Below are 27961 nucleotides of genomic sequence, written 5' to 3'. Positions count from 1 at the left end.
AGTGTCAGATCCGCGCGCACAGACTAATGACACTGTCTGTACGTCATTAGCTTTACTAGCGTGTTTACTTTTTATATTCCTGCTACATGTGACCAGTTCTTTTTTTCAAATGAATGTTATTTGAACCAAACAGCTGTTTCAAAACAAACTGTTGTTGTTTTTACTTTTCTTTGTTTACACTTATTTATTTAGCAATTAATACAGTGAAATTGATATAAAGGATAGGTGTGACGATTAGTTTTGATGTTCGGACACCAAAGTTAAATTATGTGTACTGCGAATTTTATTGGATATTATCGTTTTATTTTAGGTCATTTCTATTCAGACCTACTGGAAATTGTGTATAGTAGTTGCATTTTGCTGATAATAATTGTGGAAGAGGCAGGTATGCTATGGAAGGTGGTATCGTTGACTAGGCATATACACTTCTCAATTGATAATTACTCTTTCTACTGTAGGCTGCAATAAAATTTGTCTTTATACGTGTAAAATAGCTGTTCTGAATTATAGGCCTACACAGTTTTAACTGACTACTCCCGTACGTAGGACGGGCTAACACCTCGTTTTATTTAAAAAATTATAAGTTTCTAGTCAATTTGCAGAAAAACAAATATAATTTACTTGAGATATTTTTAATTAAGTTCTTCTATGGCCAAAAGTGTGAAATATTCAAAGATTTCCTCCACCAAGTTATTTATCATCAACCAATCAAACAATTTACAAACATAATAATTTACAATACACACTTTACAAAAGTGCATAAACCACAATGATTGTCTGCACTCAAAAAATATTCAATATTGTGAAGAAGATTTGAGTAAACTGTGATACTTTCGAATCGAACCCTGGAGGAAGAATATCCTTCACATAGCTCGAGTATACTCAATAGTCATGGTTGTTAAGTATAACAGCAAGGAAGTGGGTGTTTTATAGATCTTTGTGGGTCTAATATGATCATTAAGGCCTTTTCACACCGGCGTACTGGACCTACTGTACGTTTGGTACGTTTTTTTTTCAACAGATCGCTGCCCATGTTATCATATGAGCTCTTTCACACCGCGCTTACAGATCGTACAGAACGTCCAGTACGTACGCGATGGTTTTGCGTGAATCGCTCGGAGAGCAATTTTTCTAAAACGTACGTGGCGTACGTGGGCTCGCGCATGCGCAGTGAACACTTCAAAACCACGTGCTCAGCCAGTGTTACTTGTCTGACTGCAAACGAACAAGTGTACGTTTTGGAAGTTTCTGTGCGGTGTGAAAGGACCGCGTACTGGGCGTACTGGCGGTACCAAACGTACAGTACGTCCAGTACGCCGGGTGTGAAAAGGCCTTTCGGATAACAGGCTAATTGGTAAAAGTCTACTAAAACACAAGAAAGACTTCACACTCTACAAACAAATGATAATCATAATTCACTGTCACTGACATCCTCAATTGAAAATTCTGTCAATGACAGTCAAGTTTTAAATATTGTGAAAGTTAGTGTAGGCCTAAAGATGTTTGTGTTTCTTGTGACAAAATTATTTTTTTCAATTCAAGCTTGCTGACTTACAAAAATTAAAAAAAAACCTAAGATTAAAGGGCTCTACGTTGTATCCTCAACCTTGCTATAAAATAAAGTAGAATTTCCATTCTAGTCCAAGCATTTATTTGCTAAATGCTGTACTAGCTTATATACAAAGCTGAAAAGATGTTTTCTAGAAATTTTTTAAGAATCAAAATTTAATTAAAAATATGTTTGCTAAATAGTCCTTATTCAAAAGTTTAAAACTTTGCTACATTAGTGAGGGCCATCCAAAATAACTGATAATAGTGACAATACCAGAAAAATTCTCTAAATTAAGGAAATACTACTGTTAAAGAATGCTTAAAGGCTATTACTAGTAGGTACCAGGCCATTTTTCCAAGTACGCTCGACCTCAGTCTAACTATCCAGAAACTCTGCCAAAACCCCAATGTCCAAAGCCATAATACTATTTGTGCTGATAATCAATATATTCGGATAAATCAATACCATAAGTTAGCCAGGTCTTTAAACATAGCTTAGCTACAGAAATGAGCTTAAGGGCTTTGCATGAAAAACTAGGATTTTGTAAAAACAGTTTTTACTTCTCTAAATACAAATTCACAAGTAGAAGCGACGTCTAGATGTCTCCAGTTCGTGTCGTCTGCCGGACTGTATCCATTCATATTCGCCAGTCTTGCTGTCAAATGTTCCGAGTTGAAGGGACTGTAGCCGTAGAGTGAACCTTGGACCAAGCTCCTTCAGGCGAGGCTTGGCCTTGGCGCTGAACTCATACCTGGACACAAACAAAGACATACTTTATCATAAGGCTAGTCTAAATTAGAACAGCATCAGGAATTCCCTAGGAAACAACCCTTTAGGTGGATAGACTAAATTTGAAAATAAGTGACTAACTGATTTTGCTTTGTCTCTTAGGGCTCCATTGAAATAAAACACGCTAAGGTTGTCTTTTCCAATCAAAGCCGCTATCATTTGTCTTTGTTAAAAGGCCTGATTTGTTTTATGTTTATTTATTAGTTTACATATTGTGTATTGGAATTCCTTTGTCTCACGTTCAAGATTGTGAATTTTGAAAGCTATTTATTTTACATTGAAGTAACAATGAAAAAAATTGTGTTGGAATGTTAAAATGTACAAACTTTGTAATACATCATATGGATTTAACAGATCAACAATTTAAATCAAGAATTTAAGACATTTTACTACTAGTCCAAAAGTTATCGTTATTTTGGTGCAAGATAGTAGTTTATGAGAAAGACATGAGCAAGGCGAAGCCTGGTGCACTTTTTGTAACAAGCATCATTGTTAACAATACTTTTAATCCCAATGCAAAATGAAAAAACCACATGAAATTTCTTGGACTTAAATAATAAAAAAATTATTCCATAGTTATTCTCGTCATGGTTCTCATACTAAAAGTTTTACATTTCAATAGACAAATATTACGCTATTCATAACTCATAACTCATTTATTGAACCAAAATAACAGATACAAAATTTGCATTGGTCATGTCAAATAATAGAACTAAAATTAAAATAAACAATAGACAATGTTGCTTCAATAAAACAATATCAATTACTTCTTACAACAACAAAAAAACTAACTAGCTAAACCCATCAGCGACACAATCTCGAACACTGTAGTAACCCTTGGCCAAGAGTATTTTTTTGATTTGCTTTTTAAAGCTGTTCAAGTCCGACTCCAGCTGAAGGGAGGGAGGGAGGAGATTAAAAAGTTTAATGCCATTGTAATGAAAGTGTCTCTTGAAAAATGTAGTTGAATGAGATGGTAATTTAAGATGGGAGTTGTTACGTAGTGAATAGGAATGTGTAAGTGAAGATTGGTATTGGTGTAAGTTTTTTTTAATGAGAACCAAAGTTTCCAAAATGTATATTGAGGGAAATGTTAAAATTTGTGATGAAATAAAGTATTGCCTGCAAGATGTTCTTCTTTTCAAACCAAAGACTGCCCTAACTGCCCTCTTCTGGAGTCGGAATAGGAAAGACGTTTTCCCACACTCACACCCCCACACCGGCACTGCGTATATCAGGTGCGGGAAAATCACTCCATAATATGCTGTAATTAGAACATCACATTTTGCAAACTTAGAAAGTTGGCGGAGAAGAAAGATTCCCGAAGAAATCCTTCTACACACAGTGTCAATATGGGAATGAAAGCGCAGGTTTCTATCGAGCACCAATCCCAAGAACTTAACCTGATCAGCTGCCTCGAGCACAACATCATCCAAAAGGAAATTGTTTTTATTTTTCCCAGCTGAACTTATAGAAAAATTTACAAATTCAGTTTTTCTGGCATTTAGACTCAATGAGTTGTCCTCGAACCACTGCATCATGGAGCTCGCTTGCAAAAAGGCCTTTATTTCGAGTTCATCGAAATTTTGATCAGAAACCGAGAGCGACGTGTCATCAGCAAATAGACAAATGTTTCCAGAATTTACAATTGATGGAAGATCATTCACAAAGACAAGGAACAACACCGGACCGAGGACTGACCCCTGAGGCACGCCACGAGCAGACTCGCAATGGGGTGAGCGGTAGGTATTCAGATATCCCAAGTCATCCACCGCCTGAATCATCACAAACTGCTTCCGTCCTGTAATGAATGACTTAAACCATTGCAGTGCCAGCCCTCGCACTCCAAGACAAGAAAGCTTATCAAGAAGCAATGCGTGATCCACCATATCAAAGGCTTTGCTCAGATCGAAAAAAAAGCCCATTGTATGTTCCCCTGCATCCAATGAATTTACTAAATTTGAGATAAAGTCAGTACCTTAGATATAGATGATGTTATGGCTATAGGTCTGTAGTTGTCGCAGAGGTGGCGATCTCCTTTTTTATGGAGTGGCTTAATAATGGACGTTTTCAGGGCATCTGGGAACTGGCCACATTCAAAGGAGGCATTGATCAAGCTAGCTAGAGGGATAGATACGAGGTGTGCAACTTCTCTTAACAGGTTTGGTGACAATTCATCTGTTCCAGCCGACCGTTTATTTTTCATTTCTTTTATGACATTTTCTACTTCGGTCTTGTTTGTTGGCTTAAGAAAAAGGGAATCAGGAATAGGCTTTATATGATTTGGCTTGCCTTTCTTATCTGATGGCATACTAACTGATGTAAAAAAATTATTAAAGACATTAGCAACTTGTTGTGGGTCTTTAATTATTTCCCCCTTTTCATTATGAAGATTGATTTCTTTTGCATTACTACTTTTGTTTGGAAGATTTTCTTTAATAGTATCCCAGATGGCTTTATTTCTATTATCTGATTGGTTTATTCTATCATGAATCATATCTGATTTTTGTTGCCTTATTTTATTTCTGTAAGTGCGTTTAATCTGCAAGTATTTTTGACGAAGGTGGTGGTTTGAGTCTAAGTCCTTGGTTTCTACATAAAGATCAAGCATTTGGTTTTTCATATTTATTGTCTCCTTGTCCAGTTTGATTTTACCCTTAGACTGAATTTTATTAATTTTTTGTAATTTATTTGGGAAAGCAACGTCAAGGAAATGGCATAGTTGGTCATTGAATATTGTAAATTTGGTGTTTAAATCTTTGGTGTTGTATAATTGCTCCCAATCTGCAGAAGCCAGTAAATATCTAAATAAGACTCTGCTTGATTGGTCAAATCTTCTACAAAATTTGTACTTCGCAAAGGATTTTATTATTCTAGGACCATGGATTGTCGCAATCTGGGCATGATGGTCTGAGAGGGCTGACACTACAACACCGCAATCGATAGAATCGTCAGTACAATTGGTATAAATCTGATCAATTAAAGTTTTGGAGTTCTTAAATTCACGTGTATATGATTTTACAACATTTCTAAGACCAAATGAGCTCATTATGTATTTAAGTTGGTTAGAAGTTGTTGATTCTATTGATACGTCAACATTAAAGTCACCCGCCACAATTACTCTATCTTTAGGCTTTATATTCTTTTCTAGACAGTTGGACATAAGTTCTAGGAAGAGGTCATAGCTATTGTTAGGGGGTCGATAAACAGCTATTATAAGAATGTTTTCGTTATCTGCAGTTACTTTTGCAGCTGTAATCTCGCACTTTCCCTGTTCGCAAAATTCCCTTGTTTCAATGCTTTGGAATTCAATGCCATCCCTTGCTAGTATGCATACACCACCATTATTCATAGATTGGCGACAATACGCACTTACATTAGCATAACCTTTTAGCTTGCAGTTTTCAAACTCATGATCCCTGAGATTATGTTCGGTCACACAAACAATATCAGGTATTTCGCGTGCCAATAATATTTCAAAAACCTCGATTTTTGAAGCCAGACCACGTATATTTTGATGTAACAGTTTTAGATGACTCGGGGGAGCCCGCATTTGGCAGACTCTGGAGCCGTCCACGGTATTTGGTGTTGCTTGTGTCCTGTGCCTAAAAAAGATTTATTATAAAAAACCTGACTTTTCCTATTTCTTGTCTTTTTTAAACTAATGTGAGTTTCTGCAGGTGAAGTAAAATCTTTCAAAAACCTAGAGTTTGAAAATACACGTGACCTTGAATGAGGGGGATTTACAATGGTATGGTCAGATTTACAGGTGCCATCGCTACAAATTGATTTACACAACAAATTTGCAAGACAAAGCTTACCCCTCTCATTCAAATGCAGCCCGTGTTTAGTGTAGCAACCCCTCTCAAATGTTTCAATGGATTGGAATTTTGCATTTTTGAAATGTTTGACCAGCTTCTGTATTTGAAAGTTGGTTTCATCAATTGTCGGATTTAGCGTTGGCTGGTCGTGACGCTTAGGCAGCCCCACTATAATTACCGAAGTGTGAGACGCCGCCCTCAGTAACTTCTCAAACTCTTGGACAATGTCACCACAGTGTTCGCTTACAACATCATTAGTACCACCAATTACTATTAGGACATCTTTATCTGACATGTGAGACAGTTGCGGGGTTACTGACGAAAGAACTTGACTTAATCTAGCACCCGGTTTGACACAAGAACGGATCTTAAAATTACTGTTCAATGATCTAGTATTTTGCACAAAGTTCCGAAGAAATCTACCATGACTGTCGGCAAAAATCTCAACTGTGCGTTCACTCAGATTACCAGGTAACACAGTATGATTACCAGATTTGTCAACACATGTGGATGGTATCTGAGATATTGTCTTTTTGTTAGCCACTTTACGTTTAGGAGTACCTGGAGCAATGTTGACAACCTTTGGACAAGGGGTGTCATTAGTGTTACACAGGGCAGCCTTATCTGATGATTTGACTATTTCATCATTCTGAGCTGTGAGATCATGTACACTAACAGGTGACAATATCGCAAACCTATTGGAACTAACAGTAGGGTGAGATTGAGTTTTTAAATTAGTTTGAATACAAGAACCTTTTGCTTTAGTCTTTCTCTTTTGTTTTACAACCTTCCATGAACCTTGTTTGCCCATTTTTAAATTTAGAGGAGAACACTTAACAGGTAAGTTGTCACTGATGGGGTTACTAGAATTAACATGACAGGCAGATACGAGTGGTTTAACTGTTGACACAGCAAAAGGAGACCCTTTCATCAAGGAGATGTACCATTCGCTAAGCGAAAAATGAACCCGTGACTCGCTTAGACAGTAACCATTGAACACAATCTTAGCGTTGGTTAAAACATTCAACCCACACTCGAATGTGTTGCGCTGTTGTGGACAGGGAACTTCTACAAAAGAATTGTTTTGAACATGAAAAGTGTTGGCTACTTTCATTGCTGCATCTTCATTGGTTTTATTTAGAGAATCAAAGTGATAAGTTTTTTTAGTTTGACTATCAAAAACCAAGAGACTCCAGTGAGAAGCACTGTCATCTTTTCCAGGAGTAACACAGTTACTGATACAACAAAATATATAATCATATTTGTTAAAAGAAAGGTCAAGTTTTATTTGCTCAATGTCTACAAGGCTACCATGGCGTAAGATTTGAGTTATTGATGGTCCAACAAACAAACATTTAGATAGCATATCATTAGTATTTTGATTGAGACCGTCAAAAAAAGACTGGATTGTGTTGTCATCCAGCCATTTATTTTTGTCCCAGCTGGTGAATGTTTCGTGGTCAAATTTGGATTTAGCCAACTGCTGTCTCAGATGAGAGAGTGATGTCTCAGACTGCTTTAGATCGTTACATAGCTTAATGATGTCACCCTCTTTTTTAGTCAGCTCATGCTCTAGTTGTGTTTTTTCTGCCAACAATACTTTGTTATTACTTTTTAAGGCGGAGCAGAGATTTTTTTGGGTTGTGATATCACTCTTCAGCTGAGATTTTTCTAGCAGAGCTGAATCTTGGAAGCTAAAAGAGTCATTTAAGACACATTTTTTTTCAGATATTTCATTATTGAGGCGATTTTCTAAATATGACAATTCAGACTTAAGACTATCATTACGGTTAGTTAAGTCTTTATTAATAACCAACGTGTTATCAAGTGTCTGAATCAAGGATACAATACTTCTACTTATACTACCAAAGTCACTTTCAGGGTAATTTGACTCAAGTTTCTTAATTTCTAGAAGTAGTACAGAAGATTGTTTTTCGGAATCATCATCGAGGTTTATGGTGTTGAAGAAAACATCTTCACTCAAAGTTACCATATTGAATGAAAATATTTATAAATACAATTATAAATACAATTGCACAGTAAAATAACATTAGGTACAATTAAAACCATAGACATCCATATGCAGTTAGTACTTAATGTTAGTCCAAGTCCAAGGCTATTAATTATTTGTAGGGATGGTCAAGTCTCGAAATTTCGGGAAATTTTCGGGAAATTTTAAATCTCGTTACACGAGACGAGATTTCTTTTTGGCCGAGATTTTTATCGAGACGAGAATTAAAAAAAAAAAAAAAAAAAAAAAAAAAAAAATTAAAAACGCCTGCAGAAAGTCAATGCAATACCCGCAATACAGGAGCGTGTTGTAGTTGCGTTTCCTTTGCGAAGGCGTTCTTATTTAATTAATTCTATAAATGTAAATATTACTCTAATTATTTTTATAATATTACTTTAATAACATTTGAGAAGTTTTGTTAAGTGTAAGCAGTGTGAGGAATGTTTTATTACTATAAAAAGTCAAAACAAGTAACTATTTTATAAAAATTAATATTTATTTTATGATTTATTTTATTTTAGGATAAGTTGAACTCTATCCTAACTGATATCACTATGTTTCCTAATCGTAGGCATTTTTTATAAGTTAGGCGTTATTAATAAAAAAATGTTATGCTGATGTTTTTTAATAAAAGATTGTAAATATTCTTGCCTATTATCATTATTTTTGTATTTAAACAGTCATCTAACAATGTTACAAAATCAGGTAAAAATTTTGAACGTGCATTTCTCGTTGTGTATGAGAAGGGAAATCCCGTCTCGATCTCGTCTCGAAATTTTATGAGAAATAAAAAATCTCGTCTCGTCTCGTCTCGAACTAAAAATTCAATCTCGTCCATCCCTAATTATTTGTGAGTGGCGTGGTGGGCTTCGACGTGATACAGGTCGGTGCAGTGAGAAGGGGAGTGGTGACTGGCGATGGTGTCCTTCTCCTTCAGAAGAGTGCAGGTAAAAACTCTCAAGTAGGGTAGACAGTGTTTGCTGTAGTGGTAACACTGGTTCCGGCAGTAGTATTGAGATCGACAGGAATCCCTCCCTTTTGCAGGTTTGAAATAAATGTGCAGCCGATAGTTTGTAGGTTAGTTCACTTGTTATTGTCCCATTAGAAGTCTTACTTACTGTACAAAGGCTCGTAAGTTGCGTTGGTGTGATAGTAATAAATAAAAATTAAACGTCAATAAGTATAAAAAACTATACTGCACAGATAAATAAATTAATGTAAGATAATCAGGAGACTGAGAATCCAGGTGATCAGTGCAGTGAGTCGATCCAATCCAATCGTCTTAACTCCAGGATATTACTATTAGTATCCTGATCCTGAGTATTAGTGATCCTGTTGAGCATAATGGAAACTTAGTTTGTTTGGGATAGGCCAAGGCCCCACTAGAAAAAACAGGCCATGCTGCAGCACGAGCAGCGCAACACTACAACACAGTGGTGGATAGTTGTACTAAACTCTTACCATTAAAATCTTACAAACAACCAGCTTGTTTATTTGAATGGTGATGGCAATGAATTTATCAATGAAATCTATCCACTAGTGTGACGTCATGGATCCTGTAGCATGGCCTGTTTTTCTAGTGGGGCCTTGGATAGGTACACTATTATTTGGGACAGGAAAAATAATTTTTGTGAGAGGCAAAATCATATGTTTTGATGGATGGGAAATTGACAATTTTTGTAAAGCTCAGCTGTACGGAAATGAGCTTTATTCATATACAGAGTAGTGAAAATAATTCTTAACGTGAACTTTCACGAGTTGGAATTCCCAATATCATTCCTATGACAAAGAAGTGTCTAGTTCTAAAGAGATGTTAGTTTAGTACCTGTGATGTCGAAAAAAGATGTAATCTCTCTGGTTGTGGAAGGTGACTGCTCTCCGTCCCTTGAATTCTGGGTTGATATTGAAAATAGAAGCAAGCAATCTAGCGACTGTTTGACCCAAACGAGTGGTAAAATTGTTCAGAATCACTTCAGGTCGATGGGACGAAATTTCCTTCCAGTCTTTCTAAAAGTATAAAATATTATGTTAGGTTTAAGATTGCAAAAACAATGTTGTGAGGTCAGACATCATATTCTATACAGTCGAAACTCTATGAGACAAATTTCAAGGGGTAAGGAAATTTTGCATTGTCTATGTATGCACAAAAATCTATGTATGTAATAAAGAGATTTGTTTTATCGCGGTTTTTTAATACTGCCGTTATTTGTCTTAAAGAGGTTTTTCCTCGATCTGAGGCACTGCCAAACAATGACTGAGGAAGAAAGAGGGATGGGTGGGGGTTTCATGTTGGACAAGCCTCTGTTTGTCCAAAACAACCTACTATGGAGGTTAAGATCATGGGCAATTTGTCTTATAGAGGTTGCATTTGTCTTGTAGAGATTTGGTGCTAAGAATATTCATTTATAGAGGTTAATCAGTCCTAGTCCATGTCACAAACAAACTCATCTAATGGTTTTAACCTAATGTACAGAGGTGCTTTTAGCATTGACCTTATGAAAGTTTCAAGGGGATTTCAAAAGATTTGTCTTATCGAGGAATTTGTTTTACCAAGGTTCATACTAAGAAGGTTTGACTGTATAACTAGTCTAGCTCTAGAATGTTTAAATTCTTTGAACACAATCTCTATTATTATGTACCTCAATCAGCTTCATAAAATCATATCTCCATGGAACTTCTAAGTTGGCACATTTATAAAATGTAAATAAATTAAAGAGTAGTCCAAAATATCATAACAATAAATCAGGTTTCCTTGAATGGTCTGGTGGCCAGCATTAGGTACTGTTTGCGGTCTGACTATTGCTAGAGCTAGACATTCCATCCCCATGTTAAAGTTCTGGTTCTCACCAGTTTAAAAAAAATTATTAAATGAAAAACATTCTGTTGACTACAACTACAATAAAATCAGGAGGCAAACAATTGTTGTTGTGATATCAGCCACCGACACATTGTGCTGATGTAAATTACTGATTTCCATCAAATACGCAGTTTTTTTATCGAGTAAAAGTAATGGGGCGACTTATTGTAACCTATAGCATCTCTTGAGTCACGCCAACTACATCAATGAAAAAAATAAGGTAGAAAATATAATTTTAAATACTAGTGCACTTTGTTTCTGGCTCGAAACTACTTTCTTTTTCAATAAAAATTGGCAACAGCTGGTCCATATAGATGGAATGTCTTCAGTATACAATTAAAAGTCAATGATACTGTCTTTAAACAGAAGCTCTTAACTTGCAAAAACAAGTAATTGTGGATATATACTGTAGTAGTAAGCGACATATTGAATACTCACCCTAAGCTCTGGAGTGATTTTCACGTTACTAAGCCTAAAATGAGCAGTTGGACCATCAGGAAGATGAATTACCACGAGACCATCTTGAAAGTGTTAAGGAAAATCTCAACCTTTACAATTATATTATTGTAAAATTCTAGTTGTTTTACCTGGGCTTTGCAATGGAGATGAACTCATAGTCAAAGCATTATTTAAACCTGTACAGTTAGTTGCGGTGAAAACCCGACAATACCATCAATCATTTTCTAAAGTTGTACGCGATTGGATGGTTTAGTAACACATAAAGGACAAAAAAGTTAGATTACACTTGATTTTATGGCAAAGAACTTGGCTTCAGATTCAAATTTAGTAAAGAAAAGGAACAAAGCCAACAATTTGAATAGCTCAAGGCAGCTTACAGCCTAGACACAAAACATTATTCTCTTCATGTCACTGCAATGTATTTTAATGCAAATATAAGTGAAGGATGAATGTAGATAATAACCTGTGTAGCTTTGTTACTGACTAAGATCAGCTGTTTTATTAGACAGGATCATATTTGAAGAACAACCATCATTAACACCTCGGTCCAGTTTAGAAGCTATCAAAATGCTGCTGCCTTTTCTCAGGATTGCAACCTTTTGATTGTTAGGGGAGCACTAAAACCACTCGACTATTCTATTGGGAGTGTGTGTTAATTTATTATTTGTTTCCTTCCTAAATTATTTTTATTTTAAGACCCAGAAGCCATTTGTCATTGGGCGATCAATCCATGAGTCTATCTAAAAAAAGTTTGATAATTGATAGTAACAAGACTAGGGTTTGGCCCGTTCCAACCTGAAAAATGCCATTGGCGTGGAAAACATAAATGACAAGTGATTGTAAAAACATTAAATTTTACATCAGGTATTGAACTATATCATACTGGTACAGTGGTTACATCTCTTAAGAGATTTCATGATGGATAGCCTCTGGATCATTAAAATTAGCAGAATATGGTTTATGTTACCTTGCCTGAATGATCCTATGTAGTTGTCAAACACGACAGCTGTTTCGTGCTACAATGAGCACATCTTCAAAGTGAAGAAACACAAAATCAAATCATTTCGCCCGCGGTTGAGCACGTCAAAAAACACATAAAGTACACGAAGTTCACACAAAAATACATAATACAAACACTTGGCCAAGTACCGCGAACACGCGACGCGGCGCCGGTAATGTGTAGGTCATGACTGGCGCGTGGTCACGGTGGTAGCGGAGACATCCACTTCCCTCCCTATCACCTGTTGTTTATCAGGACCCTTGCGCTGATTGGTCGAGTTCATGATGCGGATGGCGGTGTTATAAATAATATTCGATTTGAATGACACCTGCTCATTCAAGATATGGTCAGGATGTGTTCTAGCTGCTCTGTAGATTTCAAATTCTTCTATTGTATCCATGCGCCTCTTGTTGTTGCAAAAATGCATGACTTCTAAATTTGTTTCCATGTCAGTGTAGTTATGGTTATGGTTAATGAGATGGTCGAATTACCCACAAAACCATAACCATAACCAATAACCACAAAACAGCAGCTTTCAACAGTTACGTTCACAGACTATTATCCATACCGTTGAGTAATGAAAACTATAAAAATGAAGTCGACACCTTAAAACACATAGCAGTGGCCAATGGCTACAACAGCTCGTTAATTGACAAACTGATAAGGAAACACAACAACAAGACCAGACAAAGCAACACAACAAATAACAAACAGTATGTCAGCGCTGAATTTGGCACAGTCCTAAATAATACCCTAACTAAACAGATGGCCCGAAATAATATTACGATAGCCTACACAACTTCCAATAAACTTTCCAACATCCTACAACAGACCAAGAACAATCCCCGTAGTAAAGTGAATGGTACAGGAGTTTATAAAATCAAGTGTGACAACTGCCCACGTTTTTATATCGGACAAACTGCTCGTTCATTCAATACCAGATTTAAAGAACATTTACCAAAAAGAAACAACAAATCCGCTTTCGCCGACCATCTCATTAACCATAACCATAACTACACTGACATGGAAACAAATTTAGAAGTCATGCATTTTTGCAACAACAAGAGGCGCATGGATACAATAGAAGAATTTGAAATCTACAGAGCAGCTAGAACACATCCTGACCATATCTTGAATGAGCAGCTGTCATTCAAATCGAATATTATTTATAACACCGCCATCCGCATCATGAACTCGACCAATCAGCGCAAGGGTCCTGATAACAACAGGTGATAGGGAGGGAAGTGGATGTCTCCGCTACCACCGTGACCACGCGCCAGTCATGACCTACACATTACCGGCGCCGCGTCGCGTGTTCGCGGTACTTGGCCAAGTGTTTGTATTATGTATTTTTGTGTGAACTTCGTGTACTTTATGTGTTTTTTGACGTGCTCAACCGCGGGCGAAATGATTTGATTTTGTGTTTCTTCACTTTGAAGATGTGCTCATTGTAGCACGAAACAGCTGTCGTGTTTGACAACTACATAGGATCATTCAGGCAAGGTAACATAAACCATATTCTGCTAATTTTAATGATCCAGAGGCTATCCATCATGAAATTGGAACTCAGCCAAGTTAAAATAGCCTTTGACTACAAGAACACAAAATTGAAACTATTCAAAACCATTGAGAACTTGAAGTTCAACAAGAAATGCCTCGAGTTGGGAATTGTCCCCAAGTACGTGTTTATAAAAATCACTTCCCAATCAAAAGCCGCCATAAAAGCTAAAAAGATTGCAGAGAGAGCTTGGATAAAAAGTGAAATTAAATCAATGTATGCAAAAAAGTCCTTGTTAAATAAACTACTTTTAAACAAACACTTAAATCTGCTAAATAATTTACATCCTTCTCAGCAAAATGGCGTGCTTACTGAATTAGATTCCCAGATCAACAAAAAAATCATGATGAAAAAGAAATCCCAAACTGATAAGATCGACAGGTTATTTGAGCAGCAAGTTATAACAGAAACTATTAATTGCAAACATGTGTTCCATCCAAGATTAATTAACAAAACAGACATAGTATTTTCTGATGAGGAAATTAGTTTACTAAATAAAGGCCTCAATTTTAATTTCCCCAACGACAAGAAAAATAGCCTCATTGCTGAGCTGTTCAATGCTGAAACTGCTGTAAAACAATTGAAATCACATGACGCACGAGATTCAACCAGAGTAATCATTTCTAATAAATTGAACCAGACTTTAAACAATCCCATCCCCAGAACCAAGTATTTGTCGAAATACAGATCATTAAAACAGGTTGCGGCTAGTATCAGTAACAAGTTACAACAGAACGACGCCGTTATCACCAAGGCCGATAAGGGCAACTGCACCGTCATCCTCAGTCAACAGGACTACATGAACAAGGTACACGACTTCCTTGAAAACAATAATATTGACATTCTCACTCAGGACCCGACGACCTCATTCTCCAAAGACATAAATAAATTGATCTCCTCCAGTACCAATCTTTTATCATCAGACGAAATAAAACATGTTAAGGTTACAAACCCTCAGGCTCCCGTCTTAAGAGGATTACCAAAGATTCATAAACCTAATGTACCAATAAGGCCCCTTGTCAATTTTAGGTCATCCCCTGCATACAAGATCTCGCAAAAACTAGATAAAATAATCAGGAGAGAAATAGTTCTTGAAAATGACTATAGCATAAAAAACACTGTAGACGTAGTTAACAAATTAACAAACATTGAATTAAAAGGGTCATACATGCTTGCATCATTCGATGTGGTTAATTTATACACCAACATGCCTGTTAGAGAAACAATCCACATCCTAGAAACTAACTTAAATAAAAATTCTTCTTTGTCGACAGTTGCTAAAAGGGAACTAATCAAATTAACAGAATGCATTTTAAATCAAAATTACTTCACATTCAATGGTCAATTTTACAAACAGAACGAAGGACTAACCATGGGCTGCCCTCTGTCGAGTATTTTATCAGAATTGTTTATGAACCACATAGAGAACGAATTTTTATGGTCAGATTTGAACCGACATAGAGGAAAAATCATACATTACAGCCGTTATGTTGACGATACATTAGTGTTGTTCAATGGAAACCAGAGGCAGATCAACTTACTAGCCAACTATTTGAACGCCGTCCACCGTAACAGGACCTTCACACTAGAAACTGAGAACAATAAATCCATAAATTTCTTAGATGTATCAATAACCAGAACAGATAAAGGAATTGATTTTAATATCTACAGGAAGCCAACAACGACGGATCAAACAATCCATTCATCCTCACACCACCCTCATAACCACAAAACAGCAGCTTTCAACAGTTACGTTCACAGACTATTATCCATACCGTTGAGTAATGAAAACTATAAAAATGAAGTCGACACCTTAAAACACATAGCAGTGGCCAATGGCTACAACAGCTCGTTAATTGACAAACTGATAAGGAAACACAACAACAAGACCAGACAAAGCAACACAACAAATAACAAACAGTATGTCAGCGCTGAATTTGGCACAGTCCTAAATAATACCCTAACTAAACAGATGGCCCGAAATAATATTACGATAGCCTACACAACTTCCAATAAACTTTCCAACATCCTACAACAGACCAAGAACAATCCCCGTAGTAAAGTGAATGGTACAGGAGTTTATAAAATCAAGTGTGACAACTGCCCACGTTTTTATATCGGACAAACTGCTCGTTCATTCAATACCAGATTTAAAGAACATTTACCAAAAAGAAACAACAAATCCGCTTTCGCCGACCATCTCATTAACCATAACCATAACTACACTGACATGGAAACAAATTTAGAAGTCATGCATTTTTGCAACAACAAGAGGCGCATGGATACAATAGAAGAATTTGAAATCTACAGAGCAGCTAGAACACATCCTGACCATATCTTGAATGAGCAGCTGTCATTCAAATCGAATATTATTTATAACACCGCCATCCGCATCATGAACTCGACCAATCAGCGCAAGGGTCCTGATAACAACAGGTGATAGGGAGGGAAGTGGATGTCTCCGCTACCACCGTGACCACGCGCCAGTCATGACCTACACATTACCGGCGCCGCGTCGCGTGTTCGCGGTACTTGGCCAAGTGTTTGTATTATGTATTTTTGTGTGAACTTCGTGTACTTTATGTGTTTTTTGACGTGCTCAACCGCGGGCGAAATGATTTGATTTTGTGTTTCTTCACTTTGAAGATGTGCTCATTGTAGCACGAAACAGCTGTCGTGTTTGACAACTACATAGGATCATTCAGGCAAGGTAACATAAACCATATTCTTAAGAGATGTTTTACAAAATATTTAATATTTAAAATTATAAGACTGGAGTGATAGCATATCATCATGCTGAAACTATAAGCATATTATTTCATAGTGTATTAATATACTAAGCATTGTATACTAAGCAAACAATATCGTACTGTGGTATAGTTTCAAAGTCAAAGGATACTAGGTTCGCCCTGGTTCTCATTGATTATAAGGACATCGGTGAACTTCTTGGCCGTAGCATCCTTGACTATCTTCTTAACACTGCACCTCTGTCTGTACCTAGTCAGAGAGTTGGGGATCACTCTGCCTAACTCCACACCAAATACTCTGGTTTTCTGCAACATTTCATATATATTGTTAACTAGCTTGTACCTGCGTCTTTGCCTGCAATGGTATAACCATAAATATTATACATTATAAGAAATAAACATAGTGTTACAATCATTAGGCCTACAATAACTATCTGTAGTTAAAATTGGCTGTTGTAATAATTACAAAAAATATAGTGTTGCACCCAGTTGTTAAACCTTAGGCTATAACTTTTTAATGCCATTGAATATCATAGAACCAACTTTTCTAGTTGAACCAGGCTGACAAAATTCTTTAATTATTTTAAATATGAATACTCATAAGGTTAACATGGGAAATTCCTGAATCGGGAATGATAAGTATCATAATGCAAAATGTCAGCCCAATCCTACCAGTAGATAATGTGTAATTGAACTTCAAACAAACAAAAAAACACAAACTTTCACATTTATCATATTAGTTTGATTTCTAACTAAGTTATCTATATATATAAAATCCAATGTATGTATGTTTGTTTGTCCTTTAAGGACTCTGAAACCGCTCGACAGATTGTAATGAAACTTTCAGGCATTATTAAGCATTATTCAAGGATGGTTTGTGTGAAGTTTGGTGCAGATCCGTCAAAAGGGCTCCGCCCCAGTGGCTCTGGAGTTTCCCTGACACAGGATTTTTGAATGATTATCTTTATCAATGTAGGCTTTTTGGACAAGTCCATATTAAACCACAATAAAGGGAAAAAATTTGACTTTCTCCTCTATACTAGAGTAAAAAGAAGAGAAACAGGTGTTTGAGCAATCCATATTTAACTCACTATAATCGTAAACTCCCACCCAAGCCAGATATAATTTTTTAAGGTGGACTGTCCGACAGCTAAGACACACATTAGTAAGCTTAACATGGATTTCACAAGTATATGGGAATCAAACTCACTCAGGTAGACATTACCTACACTCGTCAGTGCAACACATTGGTCAACTCAGCAGCCTTTTCTCTGCAGGCAGGGACAATAAGACTGAACAACACTACAACTAGCGCCTGCAGATGAGATTTGACATAGGCCTACTATACTTAGGCATTAGTGAGTAGGCAGCACAACTACTGCACCGCATAATAACGTGACGAGTAATCGATACTCATGACACCATTTTATTGGTTTAGTCTGAGATATTGGAATCAAGACTGGCATAACCTTAGTTCTATGTAGAACTATCAAAGTCTGTGTGTATAGCTATTTAAAATTAGAATGGTTGAAACTTCTAAATAGTTTATTCCCTATATGGGAAATTTGCTAAAAATGTAGGCCTAAATAGGCTAGACTATTCAGCCATCTACCTATAATCGTAAAAAAGGCATTATTTAACTGCAAAAACTGAAAATGTAACTTATGGCAAAGGACTTGGACTTTAAGGCCTAAGCTTTTAAGGATGGTGGACACAACAAGTTTTTTTTTCTAAGTTAGCTGTCTGAAAGCTTGTTCCATTGTGTTTCATATTTTCGTTGATTCAATCAGTCTATTCTTAGGTTAGTCAGTGAACTATTGTCAATTGTACAATACTTATACAAAACTGAACTGCAGCAAAACTTAGCCAGGTTAAGAAGATATCGAATAACTAAAACCAATTCATTCACTTTTGATTTTAAATTAGGCTAGTGCTTCCAGGAGAGGTTTTTAAGTCAATCCAGAACATTAGGACGAGTTTATAAAAAATACCCGTTAAAAGTGTGTTCAGTAATTTTTTTCATCACACATTAACAACATTATAAAGTTAAAAGGTTCAAAATTAAAAAGTTAAATCATACAGCATTTAAACTTAAACGGAAAGTAAATAAAAGAAACGTCTTATAACGCTTAAAACATGTATTTAAGCTTATAGGTACCGGTACTGTTACTTACAAGATGGTCCCTATACAAAAAAGATGGTAGGCCTAAGTGGTGATCGATTTCGATTGGAGTGTCCAATGGAAATCAGTCACCACTTACAATTTTTTTTGTATATTTACCATCTTTTAAGTGGTAACAGTATAAGCGTAACTATATGTTTTAAGTTTTATAAGACGTTTCTTTTATTAACTTTCCTTAGGCCTAAATTTAATAACACGTACAATCCTGATCAAGAAGTTATTTAGCATTTAAACCTACCCTTAAAGGATTGTCCGAATATGTTATGAGAACTTTGGGTTCATACTGGTTTTGAAAATAGCTTTGGAATTCATCAGTTTGTAAATCCAAATTCATTTCTTCAATCCTCTCCTCATTCTCCTGTACTTGTGGATCCAAAACTGTAGTATCTGGTTCTCTTGTGTTTTCGATTGTCCTCGGGATACCTGGAGCCTCACCCTCTGCCTTTCTTCTCTTTCTTTCTGCCTTTTTTTGCTGCAACATTAACAACAACTTTAGTACGATCAAATTAATTAACTTAATGAGACTGAAGCAAGTTTACCAACAGAAAAAGGTCGTCTGACAATCTGAATCTGTTGGAAGAGAGCCTAAAACTTTTGTTTTTAATTCCAATGTATTTAGAGTGCTATCAAAAAATCCAAAATTAAAATTAACACACTACCTTAACCAGTAGTTAAAATAATGGTTGTTGACTAGTGGTGGATTTGTAACCGGAAACCCAGCATGGCACTTTGACTGATCAGTGATTTAATAATAGCCTATGCTGTACCGTACCTAATTAACTATACCACAGAAATCATACTACTATAACCCAGAATGCCAACCACATGGTAAAAAGCGTTAGTACTTTGAGAGAGCTTTGCCTGTCAATTTGTAGGCAGAGTGCATAGCACTACTAGCAGAGTACAAAGCAACGCTGGTGGCGCTGCCTACGAATTGACAGGCAAAGCTCTCTCAAAGTACTTAACGCTTTTTACCATGCGGTTGGCATTCTGGGTTATAGTAGTATGTTTTCTGTGACTAAGTTTATACACACAGTAGGGTAAACAAAATGCCTGATTTAAGGTGCAACTCTCAAAGTATTCACCCAGCGATCGCTACTAAGTAGCATTAGGCTAACTATTAACCTACAGGTTATTTATACTTCAAGTTATATAAGGTCCTCTTTTTTACTTGACACGATGACAAAAAGAGTAGCCTACAAGCTGCGGTAAGTTAGTGGCGGATTAACGGTAGTTATGTTTGCGATTATTCTAAACCTAAAATTTCTCGGTTCCATGGCCTACAAATTTGGCGTAAAGTTTGTATCTTTTACAATTAGGCCCCTAGCCTAGATTAAGTTTCCCCCTAGCGCGACCCCCTCTCCTGAGGTGCAGGGTCCTTCATGTGCAATCTTAAACTTACTTGTCCAAAGCTAGGCTAGTTCTGCCAAGATGTTCGACATTTATTTTAGGAGGGTCTCGCCAAGCTCAAAAGAATTAAAAGATTTAAGATTAACAAAGTTAAAATCTGTGATCATTAACTAGGCCTAGGCCTAACCCTTAACTTACCTTTTTCAATAACTGTCTCTGTTTTTCTACTAGTTCTCTTCTGCGTATTTTATTTCTTATATGATTGGGGTTTTTCATTTGCGGCAGAACATCTTCTTTTCTGGAACTCATTTTGTTTGCTTTGTTAACTCTAAAACTCAAGAAGATACAACCACAATATGAGTAATGAAATTAATGGTCGGAACAGCATGAGTTGGAGGTTAGTTTTAGAAATTTAGAATTGAGGTTAGGATTGCTGTTGGCGTTGGGTTGGAAGTGCAGAAGCTAAAACGTCACAGAGAGGAGAGAGCCAAATCTGTCTAGCAATGCATTGTTTGTAGCATGCAGCTTCAGAAGCCTTTTTTTAAAGTTGATTCTTTTCTTTTTAGCGAATTCTATTACCACTATTACCATAGATACAACATGTTTATTTATGCTTTTACCATAGGTAGTATGGTTTACCTAGGCCCAGGGCCGATTTACTTTTTTATTTTGATGTCCCTAGAGGCCGAACATATATATATGTACATATATATAATTGAACGAATGGTGTTTTCGGCCTCTAGGGACATCAAAATGAAAAAGTAAATCGGCCCTGGGAATAGGTAAACCGTACTACCTGTGGTATATATATGTTATGTGTACGTGGACGCGATATTGTAATTGTTTGTAATTTTCGTCCGATTTTGATGAAATTTTGTATAAAGGTGTAAAGCGGGATAAACTTGAATGAGTTCACGAACCAGTATGATCGGACCATGCGAACGGGGTTTTATGGGGTAAAAAATGGTTCTTCTCATTTTTTACCCTCAAAACACAAATTTTTCCAATTTCTCTCTAGACCTTTTTAAAGCTTTAAAAATAGTTTTGTATAGTCATAGTGTTTTTGTGGTTATAAGTAACGGGAAAAGTTCAAAAAATTGCAAATTTAAATTTCCCATGTTATTCTTATGGAGAGTATTGTAAAATGTTGTAGTTTGCCTGTTTATGGATATTTTTTTTGATCAAACTTGGTAAATTTATTTATTTTTTTAATAAGCTGTTAAGATTGACTAAAAACCACACTTTATTATCAATTAATCAATCAACTATTTGACGGGGACGCCACTATGTGCGTATTTTATGAAAATATGAGTGTAGGATGAATGCCACGATCTTGTAGTCCTGTTAGTGTCTAAGGTCCTAGGTTGACTTATTCCTTAGACATTGCTGTTAATTAATAGCTCATACAGCTAATGGCAACTAAGGGACCTACAGTTTAAAGTGGAACCCGAACCACAATTTTGCCTTGGTATTAACAAATCGGTCTAATTATCAGGATAGTACTGCGGATAGTCGTAGTACTCACTGAGTGCAGACATTAGTTTCCTTGTAGCAGCAAACATAGGTACTCGTTAAACCTAATGTTATTTAAATAGATTTAAGTGAAAATTAATTTAGGCAAAGGAAATTCGATTAGTCGGCAGGTTTGCTGCAGCTGGGGTATTTAAGCCTACCACTGTTTGCTTGTAAGACTAACTTGTATTCGTATTCTATTGTAAAAATTGTGTTTACCGTTGAAATTCAATAAATAAATAAAAGCCTTTGGCTATGTAAAGTGACATACACAATGCATGTAATTTATTTATTTATTCATATCAACGGATACATCACTATACAAATATTACATAGTTACTGGTAGAGGTAGACACAAGAGCAGAGTACAAATAAGCAATATTTAATTGCACATAATTATAACAACATCGATCAATAATTAAGCATAGATTACCACCAGCATATCAACAAAAATAATAACAAGACATCCAGATAATAATAACAACAAAGTATAAAACTCCTAACAACAAAATGTTTAGTAATAAATTGTAGTTTAAAAGATATAGATTGAATGATTTTTAAAGCAACTCCAAAATAAACTCAATCATTCATAATCATTATTATGAATAATAATGGGAAGTGTCCACATATGGCATGCTCCCACTTTTGGTATAAGACCCCGGGAAAATTTTATTGGAATGATTTGATAAAGTCACACAGACTCTCCCTCTTTTATAGTACTTTAATGCAAAACACAAACGTAAAAAGTTCCTAAGAAAACATTGACTCATTGTTGAACCAACCGTGAAAAGTCTACTTGCAGTGCATAAAGTCATTGGTTCATTATTTAAAAATATTGGATTACAAAGATCGTTTTAACTGCCCTATTGTTTTGTATTGATATCATTATGGTTTATTTTATACGAGCACTGTTATAAATACAAATTCAATTGTACCCCCAAAGAAAATTATTACAAAACAAATAATTATATTCAGTATCATAAATTCGAATTAATTTTCTAGTTTAGTTTCAATAATTGTGTTTTATCACAATCCTGACATCATATACAAGTGTTTTAAACACAAACAAAGAATAAATTATATATTACTTCGAGATATTAACTACATAAATTTTACAAACTCATTTTTCTGATAAAAGAACATTATAGTCCGAACTCTGAACAAAAAAATGTACAGCAGCACAATGATTAAACTCACTAAACTAAACAAGTTTTGGGTTCGAATGCGGAATTCGATTGCATAATACTGTACTACAAGATTATTTTAGATGTTTGCTTTTGCATTACTTTGAGACTTGGCGTGTGGTAGTGTGTGTACCAGCGCAGAGCACACCACCACCGTATAATGCAATAATTATTGTGTTATCATTCAAGAGTTAGTCGTACTGACAAGAACCTGTTTATTTTAAAACTTTTTTATTTTACTCTTACAAAACAATATGTTGCTTATTCTATTCATAAGATATTTGAGACTCCAACAGTTGTTGGTTGGATTTAATTAAGCAGGTTGTTAAACAGAGTATTTATATTCATATTATAACTCTGTGTTAATCACCAAAAGTTTGGAGACACGAGTTTGAAGGAAATCGACAACTTTTACTTACTTTTGCCAACGGTTCACAATTTATGGGTTACCTATTATCGGTAATTATTTTATTTTCCAAGTTTGGAGTAATGTTTACAAAATCATAATAATTACATATTATAAATAAATATATTATTTCCAATTGTAATAAATAAAGTTATATTTTTATGGCATATTAAAAGTAGAATATTAAAATCAACGCATATCAAATTATTTAGTAGAATTAAAATGTTAAATATAGTTCTAAAAAGTAACGGGCCGCTCCGGGATTTGAACCCGGGACCTCCTGCACCCAAAGCAGGAATCATACCCCTAGACCAAGCGGCCACTTATCAGTAGCAATTATGTTTACTGTCGTAAACACTTCGAGGTCGTTATTGGAGAAAGCTAAAACCAGGTTTTGAGAAAGTAGTTTCATTCTTCGTCGTCAAGCGCCTTCAAGGATCTCAATGCAATGTAGTCGGTATACCGGTAAGGAGCGCTCGAGAATGATCTTGGAGGGGTTTCTGATATAGCTAAAAGAGGATTTCTGCTTAATGCCTTAATCAATCTAATAACTTATAATTTGTTAATGCGTTAAATTGCACGTCATGAATTGTTTACTAATCGTGATGTAAAATGTTAACAATAACCTCTCTTAATAACCATTTGATTAAGGGAAGTGCATTCTATATCAATGAAACCACTGTCAATATACTGTAGTATTTTTTACCGGCTAGTACACAAATCTAAATTTATTTTAACAGACACAGTTTGATTTTCTAATTGTTATCCGCAATATGTATATGCACTTTATCTAATATATAAAATTCTCGTGTCACAGTGTTTGTCTGCAAACTCCTCCGGAACGACTTCACCGATCGTTATGAAATTTGGTGTGTAAATTCTGTAGGTATGCGAATAGGAAGTAAACTATTTCCCGTTTCGAAATTCTTAAAAGGGCTCCGCCCCAGTGGCTCTGGAGTTTCCCATGTTAACCTTATGAGAAATGGAATTAATGAATCTTAACAGCTGTTTCAATTAAACAAGTTGGTTCTGTTCTATGATGTTCAATAGCATTAAAGTTACAAGGATTACCAACAGGGTGCAGCACTATTATTTCTTTTACATTTATGACAACAGCTAATTTGCAACCAAAAGGTGAGTGAGCGTAGCGAACGAACTTCAACCCAAAGGTGAGTGAGCGTAGCGAACGAACTTCAACCAGGACGTGATTGAGCGATGCGAACGAGATCATCTTGAAAATTAAACGTACAGGGTGCAGCACTATTATTTCTTTTACATTTATGACAACAGCTAATTTGCAACCAAAAGGTGAGTGAGCGTAGCGAACGAACTTCAACCTGGAGGCGAGTTAGCGTAGCGAACGAGCTAACCTGAAGGCAAGTGAGCGCAGCGAACGAGCTCCAACCTAAAGGTGAGTGAGCGTAGCGAACGAGCTCCAACCCAAAGGTGAATGAGCGTAGCGAACGAACTTCAACCAGGACGTGATTGAGCGATGCGAACGAGATCATCTTGAAAATTAAACGTAACGGTACTTTCTTTCCATCGGTCTGTCTTAGGGGAAACCTATAACTTAGGCGATACGAAGTTCGCCGGGTCAGCTAGTACTCTTATATTATTATGAGTTAACACCATTTAGATGTTTCGTGATATTATGGCGTCGGTACATATACTATAGGTTCTAATGTAAGTTATTGTTATAAGTTTTGCTTGTAACAAATTAAAAATACGAACAAATTTAATTTATCTTATATATTTAAACAAATTTTGTTTTTCTTTTCCGCGTTCGTTTGGCTCTTCTACCTGACTGATTTTCATGATTGAGGTCACAAATTGAAAGTATGCACGCACAGATTTCACATAAAGCATCGGCATTTAGTATAACTCGGGCAAAAAAAAAAAAATTTGATTTATTTTCGAGTTCTTACTTCAATTTATTTCACCAGTTAGTATTATAATCCTATTTATTTTGGTCTAAGAACCTTCAGTGGAATGCTGGCTTCACTGTTATAAAAAATGAACAAATTAATACAAAAACCAACACAAACAAACAAAAATTAATAGATGAATTTCTTATTTAAGCTATTAGTTATTCAAAACGGACGACTTTCAAGCAAACGCAAGGTAAACAACCAACATAACACTTTATATAAGGTTTTTTTATGATAAAAAAATCAATAGCTCCAGTATTTTTTTATGTTTTAGACTCAAAATAGTCAGTAAATTATAGACTCACCCTACACTCATCTCCATTCATACTTGGCTTAAAATACCTACTTTGTATGGTCGCCATTTCATTGAAAAGTATAAAGTATTAAAGACTTTAATTTGAGCCATTGATGGTTTGAACCAGCTAAGTTCTACATACTGTATTACTCAATAAAAAAATCATAAATTTGATTATTTCTCGGATATATATATTTATTTTAACGCTGCGGGGCAGCATGGGTCCTCTAGTCATATAAATATTTTTATTATGAATATGATACATCTTAATGCACATGAAATTCTGTATTTCCTATATTTATTAGAATGTAATTTTCTACATGCCAATTTTAATAATTTAACATTGAAATCACTTATCCCTTCCTCCCAAAGGTTTGCATAGACATTCATCAAAAGTAATTTTAATATTCATAGATTTGTTGATTGCATAGCTTCTTATAGGCAAGTTACTATCAGTAGGTACTGTTACTAAACAGTGTTGTATGTTTGCATGGGTGTTTTGTTTAATACATATACTATATAAGATTCTCCAATAAGCTGTGTGAATTAATTTTACTCATGTTTCTGTGAGACACGGATTAACCTCTCAACTTTTTCTGAGGATTACGATACGAGGATTAATTAAATTCAGAGCTTACACACTCAGTCTCAATGACAGATTGTTTACAAGGAACTTGAAGTGCAATCCAAGGTGCTGAGTGTTACAATAATGGTTTGTTTTGCATAAAATGATTTACATGAACAGTGTTTGTTTTCATCATTCAATTGTACATGCAAAAGTAAATAATATACTTCTAACATTCGAGTGTACATACATGCTTGATTTTTCCAAAGGGTCCGGTCAAAACAATAAACGTCTTGACTGACTGTGTAAGCTGTTTTCTACTACTTGTGGTAAATTACAACTATACAGGGTGAGTTATAACAACCGAAGTAATTAAATAAATGTATTCATCACTGGGTCTACCAGCTCTTCGGTTCCTTGAAGCTGTAGGGAGAAGTCATCGTCCATGTTAGGATATTTTTTTTTTTTTTTTTTTTTTTTTTTTTTTGTCCTAAGGACGCTAGGCACGAGCCTGGGATTGTTTTTCACATTACTTCAGGCTAGACCTAGGGGTTGCGGCATTATCACTTAGATAAAATCCATTGGTGACTTGGTGGGGATCGAACCCGGGACCTCAGGGACCGAAGTCCCGCGCTCTAACCACTACGCCAGCTCGCTCCCCCATGTTAGGATATTACATAGTTTCGATAATCAAAAGTGTAATCAGATCACGTACAAAACCCCTAAGATTTATTTTAATTAAACATTTTGGTTGATCTAATAAGATATAAAATGGCAGTTTAAAATCAAAGTATATAAGAAAAATTAACTATCTAAAAAATTTAACTTTTATCATTTTTTTGCCGTGGAGTTAGAAAATACTGCTGTTGAGTTTGGTTGTTACTACTTTGAAAACTTGAGAGAAACATGAATAGTCACGTTTTTTTTTTGTTCAGTTAATTTAGTTTAACCAATCTGGCGTAAATAAATAGTAAACATTTTAATATACAACCATCAATATACATTCCAACTTTCAATTGCTTAAAAATAATTACATCGGTTCCGAAACATTCTTTTGGTGAATGTTTTAATTATTGGTTTTTTAGAATTCATTTTAATTTTAGAATTTATTTTAACTAATATGATGATGTACTAATATTAGTATATTTTATTTTAACTATTAACTATTTAGTACATTTTAATTAATTAATTAGTGCATTTTATTTATTTTAACTAATAGATGTAATTTTAAGACTTATTTACTCTTAACATGTTCGCCGTGAACTTACTCGTTTAGGAGCTACATGATGGAGAATGTTACGTTGCTATTAATTTTTTTTTAGTTGTAACACGCTGCATCTCCTAAATGAGTGGCTGTAAAGAAAAAATGTCCAGAATAAAACGTTTTTCAATTGCATTTAATTTCCAAAAAATCATCAAATAAGGTCTTCCATACGAACAATCAAAGTTAGCGGACATATTGTACAAATGGCGGCTAAAATTATTTTTTTCAACTCGACCACAATTTTTTAAATAAAAAATCAAATGCAGTTACAATTTAACATTGTTTTATATCTCTTATAACTTTCGATTAAAATAGCTGGCACTTTTATATCAATCACCCTGTATTTATTTTTATTTTGAAATTAAATTCCAAACTGTGTAGTCACATAAGCCTGATTTAATAATATAAACGAAAATCATAAAATTTTGCTGAACCCCTATTTTGAAACAGCTGGCGCACAAATTACGTTTAAAACATTTGT

At 35.3% G+C, this 27961-nt stretch overlaps 1 protein-coding gene and 1 non-coding gene across 2 annotated transcripts; both read right to left on the bottom strand.

The window, feature by feature from the left end:
• Window positions 1-2097: 2097 nt before the first annotated feature.
• Window positions 2098-20725, bottom strand: LOC128994828 (probable ribosome production factor 1). The gene is made up of 6 exons (XM_054419630.1): window positions 20525-20725; window positions 19215-19448; window positions 16947-17100; window positions 11469-11551; window positions 9999-10180; window positions 2098-2303 (listed from the first exon to the last, which is right to left on the bottom strand). The coding sequence occupies exons 1-6, from the start codon at window positions 20633-20635 to the stop codon at window positions 2129-2131; spliced, it is 939 nt and encodes a 312-aa protein (XP_054275605.1). The 5' UTR covers window positions 20636-20725; the 3' UTR covers window positions 2098-2128.
• A 2952-nt stretch (window positions 20726-23677) lies between these two features.
• Window positions 23678-23749, bottom strand: Trnap-ugg (transfer RNA proline (anticodon UGG)). The gene has a single exon. It is a non-coding gene; the product is annotated as a tRNA-Pro (tRNA).
• Window positions 23750-27961: the final 4212 nt, after the last annotated feature.

Source organism: Macrosteles quadrilineatus, unplaced genomic scaffold, assembly GCF_028750875.1.
Source record: "Macrosteles quadrilineatus isolate MER2022 unplaced genomic scaffold, UCM_ALF_1.0 Scaffold_5__1_contigs__length_97177068, whole genome shotgun sequence".
Classification (NCBI taxonomy): Eukaryota; Metazoa; Arthropoda; class Insecta; order Hemiptera; family Cicadellidae; genus Macrosteles; species Macrosteles quadrilineatus.
This window is presented reverse-complemented; position numbering and strand designations above follow the sequence as displayed.

Excerpts from the sequence above, each read along its gene's own strand:
- LOC128994828 (XM_054419630.1), bottom strand. The coding sequence starts at position 20,635 with ATGAGTTCCAGAAAAGAAGATGTTCTGCCGCAAATGAAAAACCCCAAT. Across the intron at positions 11,552-16,946 it reads TGAGAACCAGGGCGAACCTA|ATGGTCTCGTGGTAATTCAT; the intron begins GTATCCTTTGAC and ends AACACTTTCAAG. Across the intron at positions 2,304-9,998 it reads ATCTTTTTTCGACATCACAG|GTATGAGTTCAGCGCCAAGG; the intron begins GTACTAAACTAA and ends GTTTGTGTCCAG.